General features: G+C 51.3%; 2 protein-coding genes across 5 annotated transcripts in view; both read left to right on the top strand.

Annotated features, from left to right (window-relative positions):
- The window catches only part of PDZ-GEF (PDZ domain-containing guanine nucleotide exchange factor), a 200,270-nt gene that overhangs the window by 15,956 nt on the left and 169,314 nt on the right, over nt 1-15,000 (top strand). The gene's annotated exons all lie outside the window — the stretch shown is intronic.
- The window catches only part of LOC122249478 (uncharacterized), a 103,903-nt gene that overhangs the window by 49,487 nt on the left and 39,416 nt on the right, over nt 1-15,000 (top strand). Inside the window, exon 3 of one of the 2 annotated variants that reach the window (XM_086552883.1) lies at nt 10,877-11,010. The exons of the other annotated variant lie outside the window; for it this stretch is intronic. Coding sequence (XP_086409009.1) covers nt 10,877-10,880 — 4 coding nt within the window. The 3' untranslated portion in view covers nt 10,881-11,010. Of the gene's footprint in view, nt 1-10,876; nt 11,011-15,000 lie in introns of those variants that run through there. 2 annotated transcript variants of the gene reach the window in all.

The raw sequence follows: 15,000 nt of genomic DNA, 5'->3' as shown, positions 1-15,000 counted from the left end.
TCCCCCTCCTCTCCCCTCCCCCCCTCCTCTCCCCTCCTCTCCCCTCCTCTCCCCTCCTCTACCTTCTCCCCCATTCCTCCTCTCTCCTCCTCCTCCTCAACCCTCCCCTCCCCATCCCCCCACACATCCCCGAGGCACACCGCAGCGACGACCCCCGCGGGCAAGTAAGTCTGTCTCTCTGTACGGACATATTCTGCTGTGCCCCGGAGCCCTATTTTCTTTCTGCGGCCGGAGCTTTCTCTCGATTTTTTCCCCTCGCCACAGCCTTTTGTTGTGCGACGGGGGAGGGGGGGTGAGAGTAGAGAGGTGGGGATAGAAAGCGAGGGAGGGAGGGAGAAAGAAAGAGGAAAAGGGAGAGAGTGGTAGAGGGAAAGAGAGATAAAGGGATAGAGGAAGAGAAAGAGAAAGTGAGAAAATGGTAGAGAGAGAGAGTCAGTGAGTGAGTGAGTGAGGCATTGAGCACTGTATCAGGGGATAGCGGATGTCTTGTCTGCGGGCGGGTGAGCGTCAGTTCCTGTCCTTGTGTGGTCTTCCGGAGAGGGAGAAAGGGAAGGAGGAAGGGAACGATGAGAGAGAAACGGAGAGATGAATGAAGGAGAGAGGACGAGAGGGTGGGTGGGACAGGGCTAGGAGAAGGGATGGAAGGGGAGGTGGAAGGGAAGGAAGGAGAATGGAGAGTAAGGAGTGAATAGCGAGAGGAAACGGAAATAGGAATGTATAGAAAAGAAAAAGAAGCCAAGATTGGCATGAGCGAATTATGATAAAACCCGAGAAGAGCCGAAGAGAAAGGACAAGAAACAAAAGACGAGCGGCTAGAAGAGAGCGTAACATGACAAAGGGACCGAGGAGGGAAGACAAGGAACTCGAAGTGTGAGGGCAGAGGGGTCGTCCTCGGCGGGGGAGGGGGAGGGACAAGAGGCAGAGGAGCACGTGCCACTGTGAAAGTCTACTCTCAGGTGCCCATGTTGGGTCGGTCGTTGCTCAACACACGTGCACGCACACACACACACGCACACGCACACGCACACGCACACGCACACACACACACACACACACACACACACACACACACACACACACACACACACACACACACACACACACACACACACACACACACACACACACACACACACACACACACACACACACACACACACACACACACACACACACACACACACACACACACAACTATACACAAACATAAAAATCCTATCGTGCATCGCTCATAGAAATTAGCACGATTGATATCAACGGTGTTTTTATAAGCATTTCCCTTCAGACCGTCATATTACGGACTTGATGGTTGCTCAACATACCACCTTGACACGGTGCTTGAGTGAAGAATAGTCATTGTGCTGCCCGTATTTTTACGCCTTTCCCGGGATAGTTTGATATATTATATTCCTAGTGGAAGTCTTGCTGAATGTATGCTATAAATGTTTGTTTGTTTTTCAACTGTAAATATAATTCTAATCAATTGCTGGGAAGAGTTTTACAGTTTTAAGTATTTCGGTGGACTGTAAACTTTGTTCTAGTATTAGCATATTTTGTGGTAGGGTGTCTTTGCGTACAGTACGAGAGACTCCAAAAAAGCGTATGCAATTTATTGTGAAAGTTTGCAATTCTTGAGGCAGTGCCGTAACTCAGGTTCTTTGTGTGTGTGTGTGTGTGTGTGTGTGTGTGTGTGTGTGTGTGTGTGTGTGTGTGTGTGTGTGTGCGCGCGCGCGCATGTACGTATGTGCCTACGTGCGTACGGAAGGGCTCGCACGCGCGCCTGCCTTCATTACAAACTTCCGACTTTCCTCCCGCGTGCCTGGCTTTAATGCCCTTCCTGCCTGCTAGTGTTAAGTCCCCGCTTGGCATTAACATGACTAATAACCCGAGAGAAGCCTCAGATACCCCCCCCCTCCCCCATCACCATCACCACCACCTCCCCAAGCCCGCAAAGTTCAGAGAGAAACGCAGGGGAGATTTTGCTCTCGAGGAGGGGGGAGAATGTTTAGGTATTGAGAGGCAGGTGGATGGGAGGAAGAGTAGGAGGGAGGAGAGGAGAGGAAGAGAGGCAAGGGGAGGGGAGGGGAGAGGAGAAGAGGAAGAGGTGGGGGGAGGGGAGGAAGGTATGTGGGGTTGTGTTTGCCTTCGGTGTAATGAGGGAGAGGAGGAGCTGGACTCCCAAGGATTCCTGCGTTGTTTTTGTCTGATCATTACTGGGGGAGGGGGGGATAGGCGACAGGCGATAAGAGAAGAGTGGGAGAGAAAGAGAGAGGGGAAAGATGGGAAGGAGGAGGTGGAACTGGAAGAGTAGAAGGAAGAGATGGACAAGGATTCGGAGAAGGAAGAGGAACGAAGGGAGAAGGAAGGAGAGAAGGCTTGGAGAGAAAAAGAAGAAGTAGAGAGGCTTGTGGTGGGTGGTAGTAGTGGTAGTTGTGGTGGTGGTGGTAAGGGAGATCTGATAACTGGCCCGTTCTGCTGGTACCTGTATCTATCTTCTCCTATCACCCAAAGGGCTCGTCGCGTGCTCCTTTTATTTCTGTCTTTCTTCTTCTCCTCCTTGTCGTCTTCCTCCTCTTTTTTACCTTCCTCTTCCTTCTCTTTCTTCTCTTTCTTATCGTCTTCCTTTTTCCTTTCTTGTATTCCTCTTCTTTCTTATCCTCTCCCTCTTCCTTTCCTTTTCCTTTATCATCATCTTCTTTCTTATCCTCTTCCTCTTCTTTCTTATCCTCCTCCTTTTCGTCTTATCCTCTTCATCATCTTTCTTGGATCGGTATCTTCGCCGCTAGCTGTCTTGGGTTTCATCTTGCGAACCCCAGAAGAACCCGTCGGTGAAAGTTGCTTAATTATAAAGAAAAAAGAAGCTCCGTAAGATCAAATAAAGTCGGTTTACTCTCTCTTGGCCCTTCCCCTCCACCCATCTCCTCTTCTTCCTCCTTCCCCTTCTTGTGTTCTCTCCCTTTCTCCCCGTCATTCTCATTATAATCATCCCTCCCTTACCTTTCTCTCCCATTTCATCTCTCTCTCTCTCTCTCTCTCTCTCTCTCTCTCTCTCTCTCTTCCTCCCTTTCTCTCTCTCTCTCTCTCTCTCTCTCTCTCTCTCTCTCTCTCCCTCTCCCCTCATCCTCTCTCTCCCTCTCTCTCCTCTCTCTCTCTCCTCTCTCTCTCTCTCTCTCCTACCTCCCTTCCTCTCTCTCCATCTCTCTCTCTCTCACATCGTCTCTGTCTCTCCTACTCTCTCTCCTTCATCTCTCTCTATTTCCCCCTCGCTCCTCCCTCTCTCCTCTCATCTCTCTCTCTTCCTCCCGTTCTCTCTCTGTACATTCTCTCTCTCTCCTCTCTCTCTCACTCTCTCTCTCCTCCTCTCTTCCTCCCTTTCCTCTCTCTCCTCTCTACTCCTCTCTCTCTCTATCCCTCACTCTCTCTCTCCATCTCTCTCTCTCCTCTCCTCTCTCCTCCTACTCTCTCTCTCTCTCTTCTCTTTCCCTCCACCTTTCTCTCTCTCTCCTCGTCTCACCTCTCTCTCCACTCTCTCTCTCTCTGCTCTCTCTCACTCTCTCTCTCTCTCTCTCTCTCTCTCTCTCTCTCCTCCCTACCTCTCTCTCTCTCTCTCTCTCTCACTCTCAACTCTCTCTTTCTCACTCTACTCTCTCTTTCTCACTCTACTCTCTCTCTCTCACTCTCAACTCTCTCTTTCTCTCTCTCTCTCTCCTCTCTCTCTCTCTCTCTCTCTCCTCTCTCTCTTCCTCCCTTCTATTCTCTCTCTCTCTTCTTCTCTTTCGCTCTCTCTCTCTCTCTCTCTCCCTCTCTCTCTCTCTCTCTCTCTCTCTTACCTCTCTTCTCTTCATCCATTTCTCTCTCTCTTCTCTTCTCTCTCTCTCTTCTCTCTCTCTCTCTCTCTCTCTCTCTCTCTCTCTCTCTCTCTCTCTCTCTCTCTCTCTCTCTCCCCCCCGCACCCCGGCGAGGTGGACATAAGACGGAAGAATTTCTCGTCACCCCGCTCCCCCGAAGTTTGAATGGGCGGCCGAAAACGGCGAGAGGCGAGAGGCGCGGCGGGGAAAGTCGAGGCGGAAGGGAAGGAAAAGATTGATAATTATGCTCTTCTTCCCACGACGCCCTTCTTTGACGCTGCTTCGCCTCTGCCTCCGCCTCTGCTGCTGCCGAATTTCGTCATCGAGCAGTTCCTGCGTCTTCGCCTTCGTCGCGTCGTCGTCGTCGTCGGCTTCGTTTTCATTTGTTTGTTCGCCTTCTTCGTCTATACATTTATCTTCGCCTTCTTCTCCGTCGTCGTTTTCGGCTTCTTCTCAGCTAGAGGTAGAGGGCGTGGGTGTTCGGTGGGGGGTGTTTAAGAGGAGGTAGGGGGAAAGGGGAGGGGGGAGGTCTGTGTAACGCTTCAAAAAGCTGCTCGACGATCGTGCTAAAAGCGTGGGAGGTTGACGATTAATTGCTGGTCCAAGAGTTTGTCTTTTTATCACCGTTGTTACCGCTAAATATTACTTTCACATCTCTCTTTTCTCTTCTCCTCTCTCTCCGTCTCTCTCCCTTTCCCTCTATCTCCCTCTCCTTCTTCATTTCCCCCTCTAACTTTCCCTCATCCTCTCCTTCTTCCTCTTCATTTTCCTCTCCCTTCGGCCCTCCCCCCTTGGATGTCTCGATAAGCTGAGGTGTCGTGGGTGCGACCAGGGTACTTGTGCGTGCACTTTCACTGGGGCTGTTGCTGACGAAGGGGGTGCTGAGGGCTGGCGGGTCCCCTTGCAGTGTCTCATTCTCTTCTCCCCCCCCCCCTCTCTCTCTCTCTCTCTCTCTCTCTCTCTCTCTCTCTCTTCCTCCCCTCTTCTCTCTCTCTCTCTCTCTCTCTCTCTCTCTCACTCTCTCACTCTCTCACTCTCTCCCTCTCTCACTCTCCTCTCACTCCCTCACTCTTCCTCTCTCCCTCCTTTCTTCCTGCTCTCCCACCCTTCATCCCTCTCTTCCTCTCTCCTTTCATCCTTCCTTCCCTCCTCTTTCTCCCCCCCCTTCCTCCTCTCTCCCTTCCCTCCCCTCTTCCCTTCCCCCTTGCCACCTCTTCTTATAATGGCTCCACTGCTGTAACTACACGTTGGACTGCCAAAATAATATGCCTGTAATTAAAATCTTCACGTTTGACTGCCAAGAAGGTTGGAAGAAGGGAGAGGATTCCCACTGGTTGGTACATGGTGGTATTTTTTCAGTTTTGATACCGGAAGATGTATCTTTATTGTTTTTTTATTGGTTCATTGATTTAATTATTCTAGAGATTATTATCGGTTTTGCCTGTCATTTCATGCGACTGTATATACATTGATACGTATATCTTTTTCGACTTAATCATTCACACATACAAGCGTAGGATAGTTCCGTGACTCCTATAACTTGTACGATTAATCCTACAGATGCGGTGTATGCCACGGACGAAGCGTCATCCGGGCGTAGCTGTGTTCCTCACGCCCAATCGGCTTGTTTCACTTCCTACTCCTTCCTGCCCTCTCCCCTTTTCTTTCTCCATCATCCCTTCCGTCTCTCCCCAATTTTTACTTATTCTCGCCTCTCTCCAATTTCATCATCCCTCCCTCTCCCCAATTCACCTCCCCTCTTTCACCTCCCCAATTCTTCCACTATCCCTCCTACCCCACCCCCCTCTTCCCAGCTTCACCACCATCCCCCCTTCCTCATCCTAATCCCCCCCTATCCAGTCCCCGCCCCCACCCCTCTCACCCCCACGTGCACGTCCACGCCCCACCACACTGTACATAGGAAATGGCCCCTTATTGATATTTTCCGTCGGACATAAATACGATCGCGTGATTGCATTTTTGTTGGGTGGTAGGAGTGTGTGGGGGGGGGGGAGAGGAGGGCAGCGGATATCCTCTATCCTCCTGTTGCAAAGGTTAATGTTGATGTGGTTGAGTAAGTCTCGAAATGCTCCGACCTGAATTGAACCAAGGACACGCGCTTGGTGGTATCCACTGCAGTCCCCGCGGAAGGGTCGATTCGATTCGGTTGCAGGCCTTGCTTCGGGAGAGTGGATGGATGGATACATGCAGTTGCACGGCCGGTCTTTACGGGATCGATTTGTGGTGTTCTTGTTGTTTTATCGTACTGTCATCATCGTAACCATTTTTATTTTTGTTATTGCCAGTATTATAATGATGATAAGATTATTATTATTATTATGATTATTATTGAATTATCATTGTGATCCATTTGAGAGCATCGAAGGAAAATCGGAAACTGATATAGATCCAAGCCGAGTCCCCTGTTGAGCAGACATGAATATGAACGCAACAAGAACGAGTAGAAATAGAATGAGGAGAGAGAGGACGATTCCTAAGAATTTATTAAATACCTATTGACTTGGCTAATTAAGTGCTTGCTTGATTGCCTCATTATGACAAGGGAACGCATTACTTGAGTGATTTATTGATAGCGATCGCTTGCCTGGTTGCTGCCGCGAGACAGCGATCGCCTGCAGTCAGGACAGCAACCCCTGAACCTTCCCCTTCCCCTTCCCCTGAACCTTCCCTTCCCCTTCCCCTTCCCCTTCCCCTTCCCCTTCCCCTTCCCCTTCCCCTGCTCGGCTCGGTGGATCACGTCTGCAAAGGATAACTGCATGTAAATACCTCGTCATTACTCACGGTAGATCCCATGCCCCGAGTTTGACCCTCAGTGTCTGTTTCCCCTTCTGGTCGTGGCTTCAAGGTGCCCTGAGGTGGGCGGCGTTGGTGCTTCGCCGCCTTATTCCCACATTTGCAGCAACCGCATGTGAGGGGGGCGCTGCGTGACTGCTTCCTTGTTACCCACGTGTGCTCTCACTCTTAACATTCGCGCGCGCACACACACGCACCCTGCCACCCTAAGCACGGCCGTCATCTCAAGCGCACACTCGGCATGTCCACCTCACGCTCTTCGCTTTTCTTTTGATTTTACGGCAGCAGCAAGCCGTGACTTTGATTACATTTCTGCGGCGCCACAAACTACGCAACAGCGTAGTTTGAAAACCGTTTGTATATGTGTGTGTGCGGTGTGTTTCTACATTCACACTTCCCCAACTGAGTATTGTGTCAGCATGTCAACATCTAGGCGTGTTTCCCATAACACTGTTGACCTAAAAAAAAATGTTCTCTGCTCTCAGTTATAATGAAAATTGCATTTTCACATGTACAAGCACTTGCGGCACACACGTAACTCTGCGGGTTGTGCAAAGAATGGAGGAGCGAGGAGGAGGAGGAGGAGGAGGAAGATGATGATGATGATGATGATGATGATGATGATGATGATGATGATGATGAGGAGGAGGAGGAGGAGGAGGAGGAGGAGGAGGAGGAGGAGGGGGAGGGGTGAGGGGGTGGTGGAGGAAGAAGTGTGGGGTAGGGAGGAGGAAGAAGAAGAAAAGAGAGGAGGAGGAGGAGGAGAAGGAGAAAAGAGGGAAGAAGAAGGGAGGCTTGGGATATATATAATGCGAGAGAATACAAATTAAGAAATTAAGAAATTACGAGAAAAATAGAGGCGAGTGAAGAGGAGGAGGAGTAAGAATGGATCCCGCGTGAGTCACGTCTGAATGGCTGCGTGTACGGCGTGGAAAGACACAGGCCCTTTCATTCAACGTGGCTGGCTGGCTGGCTGCTCGGCCTCGTGGTGCGCCCGAACGCCACCTCGGTACGACTCGGCTGCGCTTGCTCCTCTTTCTTGACTTCCTCTTGACTTCCTCTCTTTTCTCTCGCCTTTTCTTTTCTTTCCGTGTCTTTACTCTCTTCTTTCGATAGGAAAAATCGCCAATTGGAATCACTGACCGCTGAAGAGGCAGGGAAGGAAAAGGGGAAAGGGAAGAAGAGGGGAAGGGTGAGAGGGAAAGAAAGAGTGGTGCGAAAGGAGGGGAGAGTAAGTGAGAGGGAAGGCAAGGAGAAGAAGGGGGAGAGGAGAGGAAAGAGAAGAGGAGGGGAGAGGAAGGAGAAGAGTAGGGGAGAGGTAGGAGAGGAGAGGAAGTTGAAGAGGAGGGGAGAGGCAGGAGAAGAGAAGAGGAGAGGAGGGGAGAGGAAGGAGGAGAGAAGAGGAGAGAAGAGGAGGGGAGGGGAGAGGAAGTGTGAGAGCGGGGAGACAGGGGCGAGTGAGAGGAAGGGGGAGTTCCCTTTATCGCCCCCATTACCAAGGGCAGGAGGGCCGCTGGGCGTATAACGGAGTTTTTTTCATCCATCGTGAGTGGAGGCTTGTGTCCCGTCTTTATAAGGGTGTAGGGTCTGGTCCCCTCCCTCGCCGAACGCCTTCTTGCTTGTATTTGTGTATTTTGGGGTTGCGGTCTCGTGTGTATTTTGCGGGAGGGGGAGAGAAGGGAAGATAGGGAGGGAGGGAGAGGAGAGGAGGAGAGATAGGGAGGGAGGGAGAGGAGAGGAGATCGGGAGGGAGGGAGAGAGAGGAGAGGAGGGAGAGATGGTGGGAAGGGATTGGGATAACGATGAGTCACGTTTTATATGATGCAAATGTAGCTGTGGCATCTGTTTGCGTTATGTTGATTCTCTCTCTCTCTCTTTCTCTTTCTCTTTCTCAAAAAAACACGTTACAATAAACTTGTCAAAGTCAAAAGTCTCTCTCCTTTCCATCATCTATCCCTCCCCCCTTCCTCCATTCCTCCTTTCCCTTCCTCCTTCCCCCTTCCCCCTTCCCCCCTTCCTCCCGCCTCCCTCTCCCCTCCCCTTTCCTTCTTGCCTCTTCCCTTCCTTTCTTCCTCCCTTCTTCCCCTCACCCTCACCTCATTCTACCCGCCTCACCCCACCACCTTTATCCCTCATATCTTTCTGCTTGTACACTTCTTTGCGCCTCCCCCCCTTCCCCCTTCCTCCTTCCCCCCTCCCCCCTCCACAGGTCCTGCGAGTCTTCCAGAGCTGCGCCATTTATTTTCTGTCAGTCGCGATGCTCTCTCATTTGCATCGGAGGAGCGGAGAGACTGGGTGGCCTCCAAGACCGGTGTTTGTTGCAGAAATGTGTTCTTTTGGGTGGGAGGGGGTGCGGTGTGGCGGCGTGAGTTGTTGGGAGGGATTATTTTTTCCGGTTATTATTTTTTTTTTTGTGTGTGTTGTTGGTTGTTTGTTTTGTTGTCTCATATGATTTGTGTTTGTTTTTTGTGTGCTTTTTTTCAAAGGTGAAGGGATGTTATTTTATTTCATTATATATATATTTTTTTTTTCTGACGTTTGTGCTTTTTTAAACTTTGGTATTTGTCAACATTGGGTATTACGTATTACGGACTGCATGGACGGCAAGTGTAAGTAAGTTTTTTTTTAGGACTGGCTCCAGTAGCCCAAGTCCCATTAGTATCTACCTCTGCCTGTCCACCCCACCCCCCAACCCCCCACTCCTCATTCTCTGCGTCCTGCTGAGTCACGTCGTTTCCTCCCGCACGTCATTCACCTGGTGTTTAACAGGACATTCGATTTCACTTGCCCGTTTACCTGACCGGGTGTCCCCCATCCTCCTCCTCCTCCTCCTCCTCCTCCTTCCCTCTCCCCTGTGTGTGCTTTGGCCGTCCTGCGCTAACACTTGTTAGTTCGCGTCGAGTCGCTAGCATTTGGGGGAAATGGTAGGGTTAATTATCGTTGTGCGGGTAATTAGTCTTTTTTTTATTCTTTTTATCTCTGCATCTCGTAATGGTCTCTTCAAGGCGTAGTATGTGCGGAGATTTGCTGATTGTTACGGAAATCTCGAAGAGCAATGGATCGGCTCTCGTCCCGGTAGGCCTAATCTCTTAGCTCAGACATACTCATTGTCAACATTAGTGGGTGGTTGTCTCCCTGGGCGAGCTTAGTCATGCTGGGAAAGCCCTCGAGGCGGAGGCATTTCGGGCTGTTGTGATGCCCGCGCCGCTCTTCAAAGGGTCCCGAGAGAGTGTGTGCGTGCGAGGACGGAGGCATTCAAGTGCTTTAACGAGTGTGACAACCACTGTTACGGGGACGTCTCGGAAGCAGTCTGATGGACGTCCGCTGTTGCCGCCGTCTGGGAAAAGAGCGATCGGATGAGGGAGAGGGAGAAAGAGACAGACAGAGAGGTGGGTAGGTGGGTGGGTAGGTGGGTGGAAGAGAATGCGTGAAGCTGAGAAGCGGGAGGTGGAGGTGGACCCAGACCAAGGACTAAGGCTTTTATCTCCCATGACAGGAAAAGGGGAGCCGGCTGGATTGTCATTATTATTGTTACAAAGGGGAGGCAATCATAAAGGAGATGAGGGAATAAGATAAAAGTACTAAGAAAAATGAAAGAAACAAAGAGGAGAGAATGAGGGAATGTGGGTGTTCCTGGAGAAAGGTACGATTATAGCCATCCTATAGAGTAAGGCGTAAGCATTACCATACCACCTAAACCTCCTTGGACTCTCTCGCGGGAAATCGAAAAGTCCTTTTGGATACCAAGAGCCATCGGAGGCCCATAAAAGAGAGCCATTAGACAGGAGCCGAGGAGTCGTGGTGAGGAGAGGCTTCGGGCGAGGAGAGAAAGAGGAGCGGGGCAGCACGGTCTAAGTCTACTCTGCCCCTGCGAGTAGATGAGTGCGCGAATGGGATCGGCCGAGTCATCGTTCTTCACTCTCTTGTTTGGATGGGGATGGTCGGGGGGGGGGGGGGGCGCCACGTACACTGTTGATTTGCTACTTCATTTATTTCGAATGTTATTACATTATCACAAACGCACGCACGCACGCACAAACATACGCATCCACTCACAGTCGCACTCACACTCACAGTTATACTTATACTCATACTCACACTCACACTCACACTCACACTCACACTCACACTCACACTCACATTTACACTCACATAAATGTATGTATATATATTTAACCTTATGCCAGCTTCTAATTTTTTATTCTCTCTTGCAGGTAAGAAATGCTTTGGTGATGAGCTGTGTCGCCGAAGGAGGCGTGCGAGAGGCAGGTACGTTCCGATGTGGGATTTCGAAATCGGAGACGCCGAATCGTGACGTTATATCGCGATGAAAAAAAAGGAGAGAGAGAGAGAACCGTCATACGAAAGAAACGATCGAAAGATTACACTGTAGCCTTGGATGACGGCGTTATTTACAGCATTGGATCGTGACCGTTCCGAGAAGGGGACGTCCACGGCAAGACCCGGCGGCTTATTGGTATTTTGGCGTGACAAATGTTCTGATTTCGCCTCGTGTTTCCTCGGTCCAGTGAGCCAGCCAGGCGATTGGGTGTGACTGGCGGCGACGTGAGTGGCGCGCCCAGCCTGCTGCCTCTCTGCCTTCTGATTGCGGCCACTCCGTTAGAGATTTTTTTTTTCTTCTTCTTCTTCTCTCGGGTAGATTTAGTGTGTGGCGCGTCTACTAATCTGCGTGTTGATTCGCGGAGAGGGAGGGGAGGGGGGGAGGGGGGAGGGACGCAGCAGCTGTGTTAGCGTGTGTCGCGAAGTCGCGCTCGAGAGCTGCTCCCGCGTGCCGTCACTTTCACCCGCCCGCTAGAAAATGTTTCCGTCTTGTTAAATGCGAGTTGCGGAGACAGGCGGGGGCATCCGCGCATGAAAATTGCCCGCAATGAAGGAAAAGTGTCGGGAGTGCGTTCGGTGGGTCGGTCGGTCGGTCGGAAGGGAAGGGTATTATTGCACGTGCTGCACGGCGCGGACGTCAGACGCTTTCGTAGGAGCAAGGAGCGGTACTTGCCGGGGCGGAAGTGCGCTAGGTTCTGGGTGATTGTTTTATTGACTTCTTACCACACTGGCGGGTGATACGTGCTCTGTTTCCCTTGCTTGCTTGCTTTTAACACTCACGAACGCACGATTGCATGTATTCTCTCTTTCTCTGTCTCTGTATCTCTCTCTCCCTCCCTCCCTCCCTCCCCCCCCCCCCCCTCTCCTCTCTCTCTCTCTCTCAATCTCCTCTCTCTCTCCTCTCTCTCTCTCTCTCTCTCTCTCCTCTCCCTCCCTCCCCCCCCCCTCTCTCTCTCTCCCTCTCCCTCTCCCCCCCTCTCCCTCCCCCCCCCCCCCTCTCTCTCTCTCTCTCTCTCTCCTCCCCCCCCCCCCCTCTCTCTCTCTCTCTCTCTCTCTCTCTCTCTCTCTCTCTCTCTCTCTCTCTCTCTCTCTCTCTCCCTCCCTCTCTCTCTCTCTCTCTCCTTCTCCCCCTCCCTCCCTCCCTCCCCCCCCTCTCTCTCTTCTCCCCTCCCTCCCCCCCTCTCCTCTCTCGCTCCTCGCTCGCTCTCTGTCTCTCTCTCTCGCTCTCTGTCCTCCCTCCTCCCCCCCCTCTCCTCTCCCTCCCCCCCCCCCCTCTCTCTCTTCTCTCTCTTCCTCCCTCTCTCTCTCTCTCTCTCTCTCTCTCTCTCTCTCGCTCTCCTCTCTCTCTCCTCCTTTCTCTTCCTCTCCTCCTTCTCCTCTCTCTCCTCCCACTCTTCTCTCTCGCTCTCTTCACTCTCTCCCATCCTCTCTCTCTCTCTCTCTCTCTCTCTCTCTCTCTCTCTCTCTCTCTCTCTCTCTCTCTCTCTCTCTCTCTCTCTCTCTCTCTCTCTCTCTCTCCCTCCTTTTCTGCCTCCAGTCCGTCAAAACCTCCGTCCCAGTATATTCCCACTCCCCGCTGCTGGCCAGTAGCGAGCGTGACTTCAGCAACAGGTGTCCACGGGCAGTACCGGGGCTCACGTGACTGATGCGCATGCATGCCACCCCTCCTCCCTCCCCTTCCTCCCCTCCTCCCTCACCTCCTTCCCCTCCTTGCCCTCCTTCCCCTCTGTTCGTTCTTTATCCCGCGGCGGCTCTTAAGTGCCTGGTTTTGTCACCTGCCGAAGCGGCCCAAAGCGGAAGAAAGACGTCAGTGCGGCGACCACTGCAAGGTGTGCATGTGAATGGAGGTTTGGGAGTGCGGCTTGGTCGCCTCCGTCACACGCTCCTAGGTATCGATTCTGACACTTCACCTTCAGCGAAATGCCTACGCACGTCATTCATTCAGAAGGCGAGATCTGCTATCCTGCCTCACCCCTTACCCCCCCCCCCCCTCATGGAGACCACTCCCTCCCCCTCTCCTTCAGATGTAGTATTCATTCGGTTCCCAGAGAGACCAGCTGGTAGCCTCGCGTCATGTTATTTTAGGTTCCCGTTTTTGGCTCTCTTCGGCCAGCGCCGTGGATGTGACACGCGACGTGACAGGCTCGCGACAGTTGCGGCGTTTAAGCATGCACGCAATCTTGTCGCCAAATACGCCGGAATGTGCGAGAGTAGAGTCGCATCTATGAATTTTGCATAGAACTCGAGAGGGTCGGATTTACCTCCCACATTCCGCAGTGCTCAGATATGCAATTATGTGCGTTAGCGGTGCAATACGTTCGACTCTTGCCTCGACGGGTTACGCTAGAGTCGTTTAGTTTATCGATACTCCAGGAATTCCATCAGAGACGACTCGGTTCTGTACCTTCGGGTTTTTCGAATGCGCTCAGGCCGCGTCGTGGCGGGGAGGCTAAATCTTTCGATAATCCTTCATGTGTTTATAGCTCATCATTCAGGGTGTTCCGCCATTGAGCCGGGAGCGCAGTCGTTTTATGGCGATCGTTCATACAGTCGTAGATTTGGCCAGGATACACTGCGTGTAGTCTTTCTCCTCTTTGTGGTATTGATGTGCGCCTTTGTTAGAGAACTGGTTTAAGGTCCATTGGCGATCACCCGAGGATAATAAAAGGGGACGTTAAGGGCTAGTTTGAGATCCTGAGGTCAGGTCGGCAGGGAGCCATATGGCAGAGGGAGGGGGAAGGGGGTTAAGGGGTGAATGGGAAGGGAGGGGCGCGAGGGGGAGCGATCTTTAGTCAGTGCACCACACCCCCCCCCCCCCCCCCCCCCCCCCCCCCCCCCCCCCCTCCCCCGAGGGCGGGCCAGGCCGCCTTCGTTTTTACTGATTGTACCTGGCTAACATATGAGGGCTAGGCCTACCATTGCGAATAGCGATTAACTTCTGTTTGTTGGCCTACATGACCTGGCGAGGGGTTGCCTCGTGGGACTTTCTTTTTTTTTCTTTGTCTTTCACTAGAAATGCATTTACGCATAGTTTTTGTTCTTTTGATCTCGATATATAAATACGCTTTTGTGTTGTGTTCATTCTCTTTTTTTATTTTCTCCTTTTTAGCATCGAATCAGCATATAATCATGTTTGTACCATGTGTGTTTAAATGCATATGTTGGTTCAGTAATGCTTTTACCCTGGCCGTTTACCCTTAAACCACCTGCGCCATAAGAAAGGCACTGTGCACTTCCTCTGCGCCTTTCGAAAGGACTCAGTGTTCCGAGGAAAGGGTGCGTCCTTACAACGCCTTCTTAGCCTCACCCCCCCCCCCCGACGAAGGCCTTGGTATGCTGTCCCAATTACGGACAAAGACAACGACTCCCTGTCCCTATTACCCCGCAGGACTGTGTCAGTCTGCCCCCATTATGAGTATGGTGCAGTGACTTCCCATGATAAGAGTGTTTTTTATTTTTCAATATTTTATATTCTTTTTGTGTGGTTGTCTGCTGGTGGATATGTCTGGGGAAATCAAGGCCTGTCGTCTTCGTACTAGTCCCGTTGCCGAGGAAATACTTGGGGAGAAGGAAGGAAAAAAGGATGATTATTGTCGTTATGTTCATTATTATCATTGTTGTTGCTATTATTGTTGATACTGTCATCATGATTGATTTCCGTTGTGGACATTATACTATTACAGATCAGTTTCTTGAAGACACGGATACGAAGAGATGAAACGACACGCCAACCAACGGGGGAGTGAGGGTTGAGGGAAGGGAGATTCGTCTTAAAAATCGTGCAAAATTTGAGCGTGTTGTTGTACGGTTTATTGGAAACGAGTTTGACCAAGCCCTCCGCTTATTAGAACTGGCGTTAGGGGGAATCGTGCGCAAGTATCTTTCGGGGAATCTTCTGTTTTATTTTTATTTTTGTGGGGGGGTATGAGGGAGGAGGAGGAGGAGGAGGAGAAGGGGCTTTGTATATTTATTTCAGTGTTTTTAGGGTTTTAGGGAT

The sequence above is a fragment of the Penaeus japonicus genome, unplaced genomic scaffold, assembly GCF_977035675.1.
Source record: "Penaeus japonicus unplaced genomic scaffold, GWHDUDI00000001_assembly GWHDUDI00000027, whole genome shotgun sequence".
Taxonomy (NCBI): domain Eukaryota; kingdom Metazoa; phylum Arthropoda; class Malacostraca; order Decapoda; family Penaeidae; genus Penaeus; species Penaeus japonicus.
The sequence above is the reverse complement of the archived record's forward strand: the minus strand, read 5'-3'. Positions and strand labels throughout refer to the sequence as shown.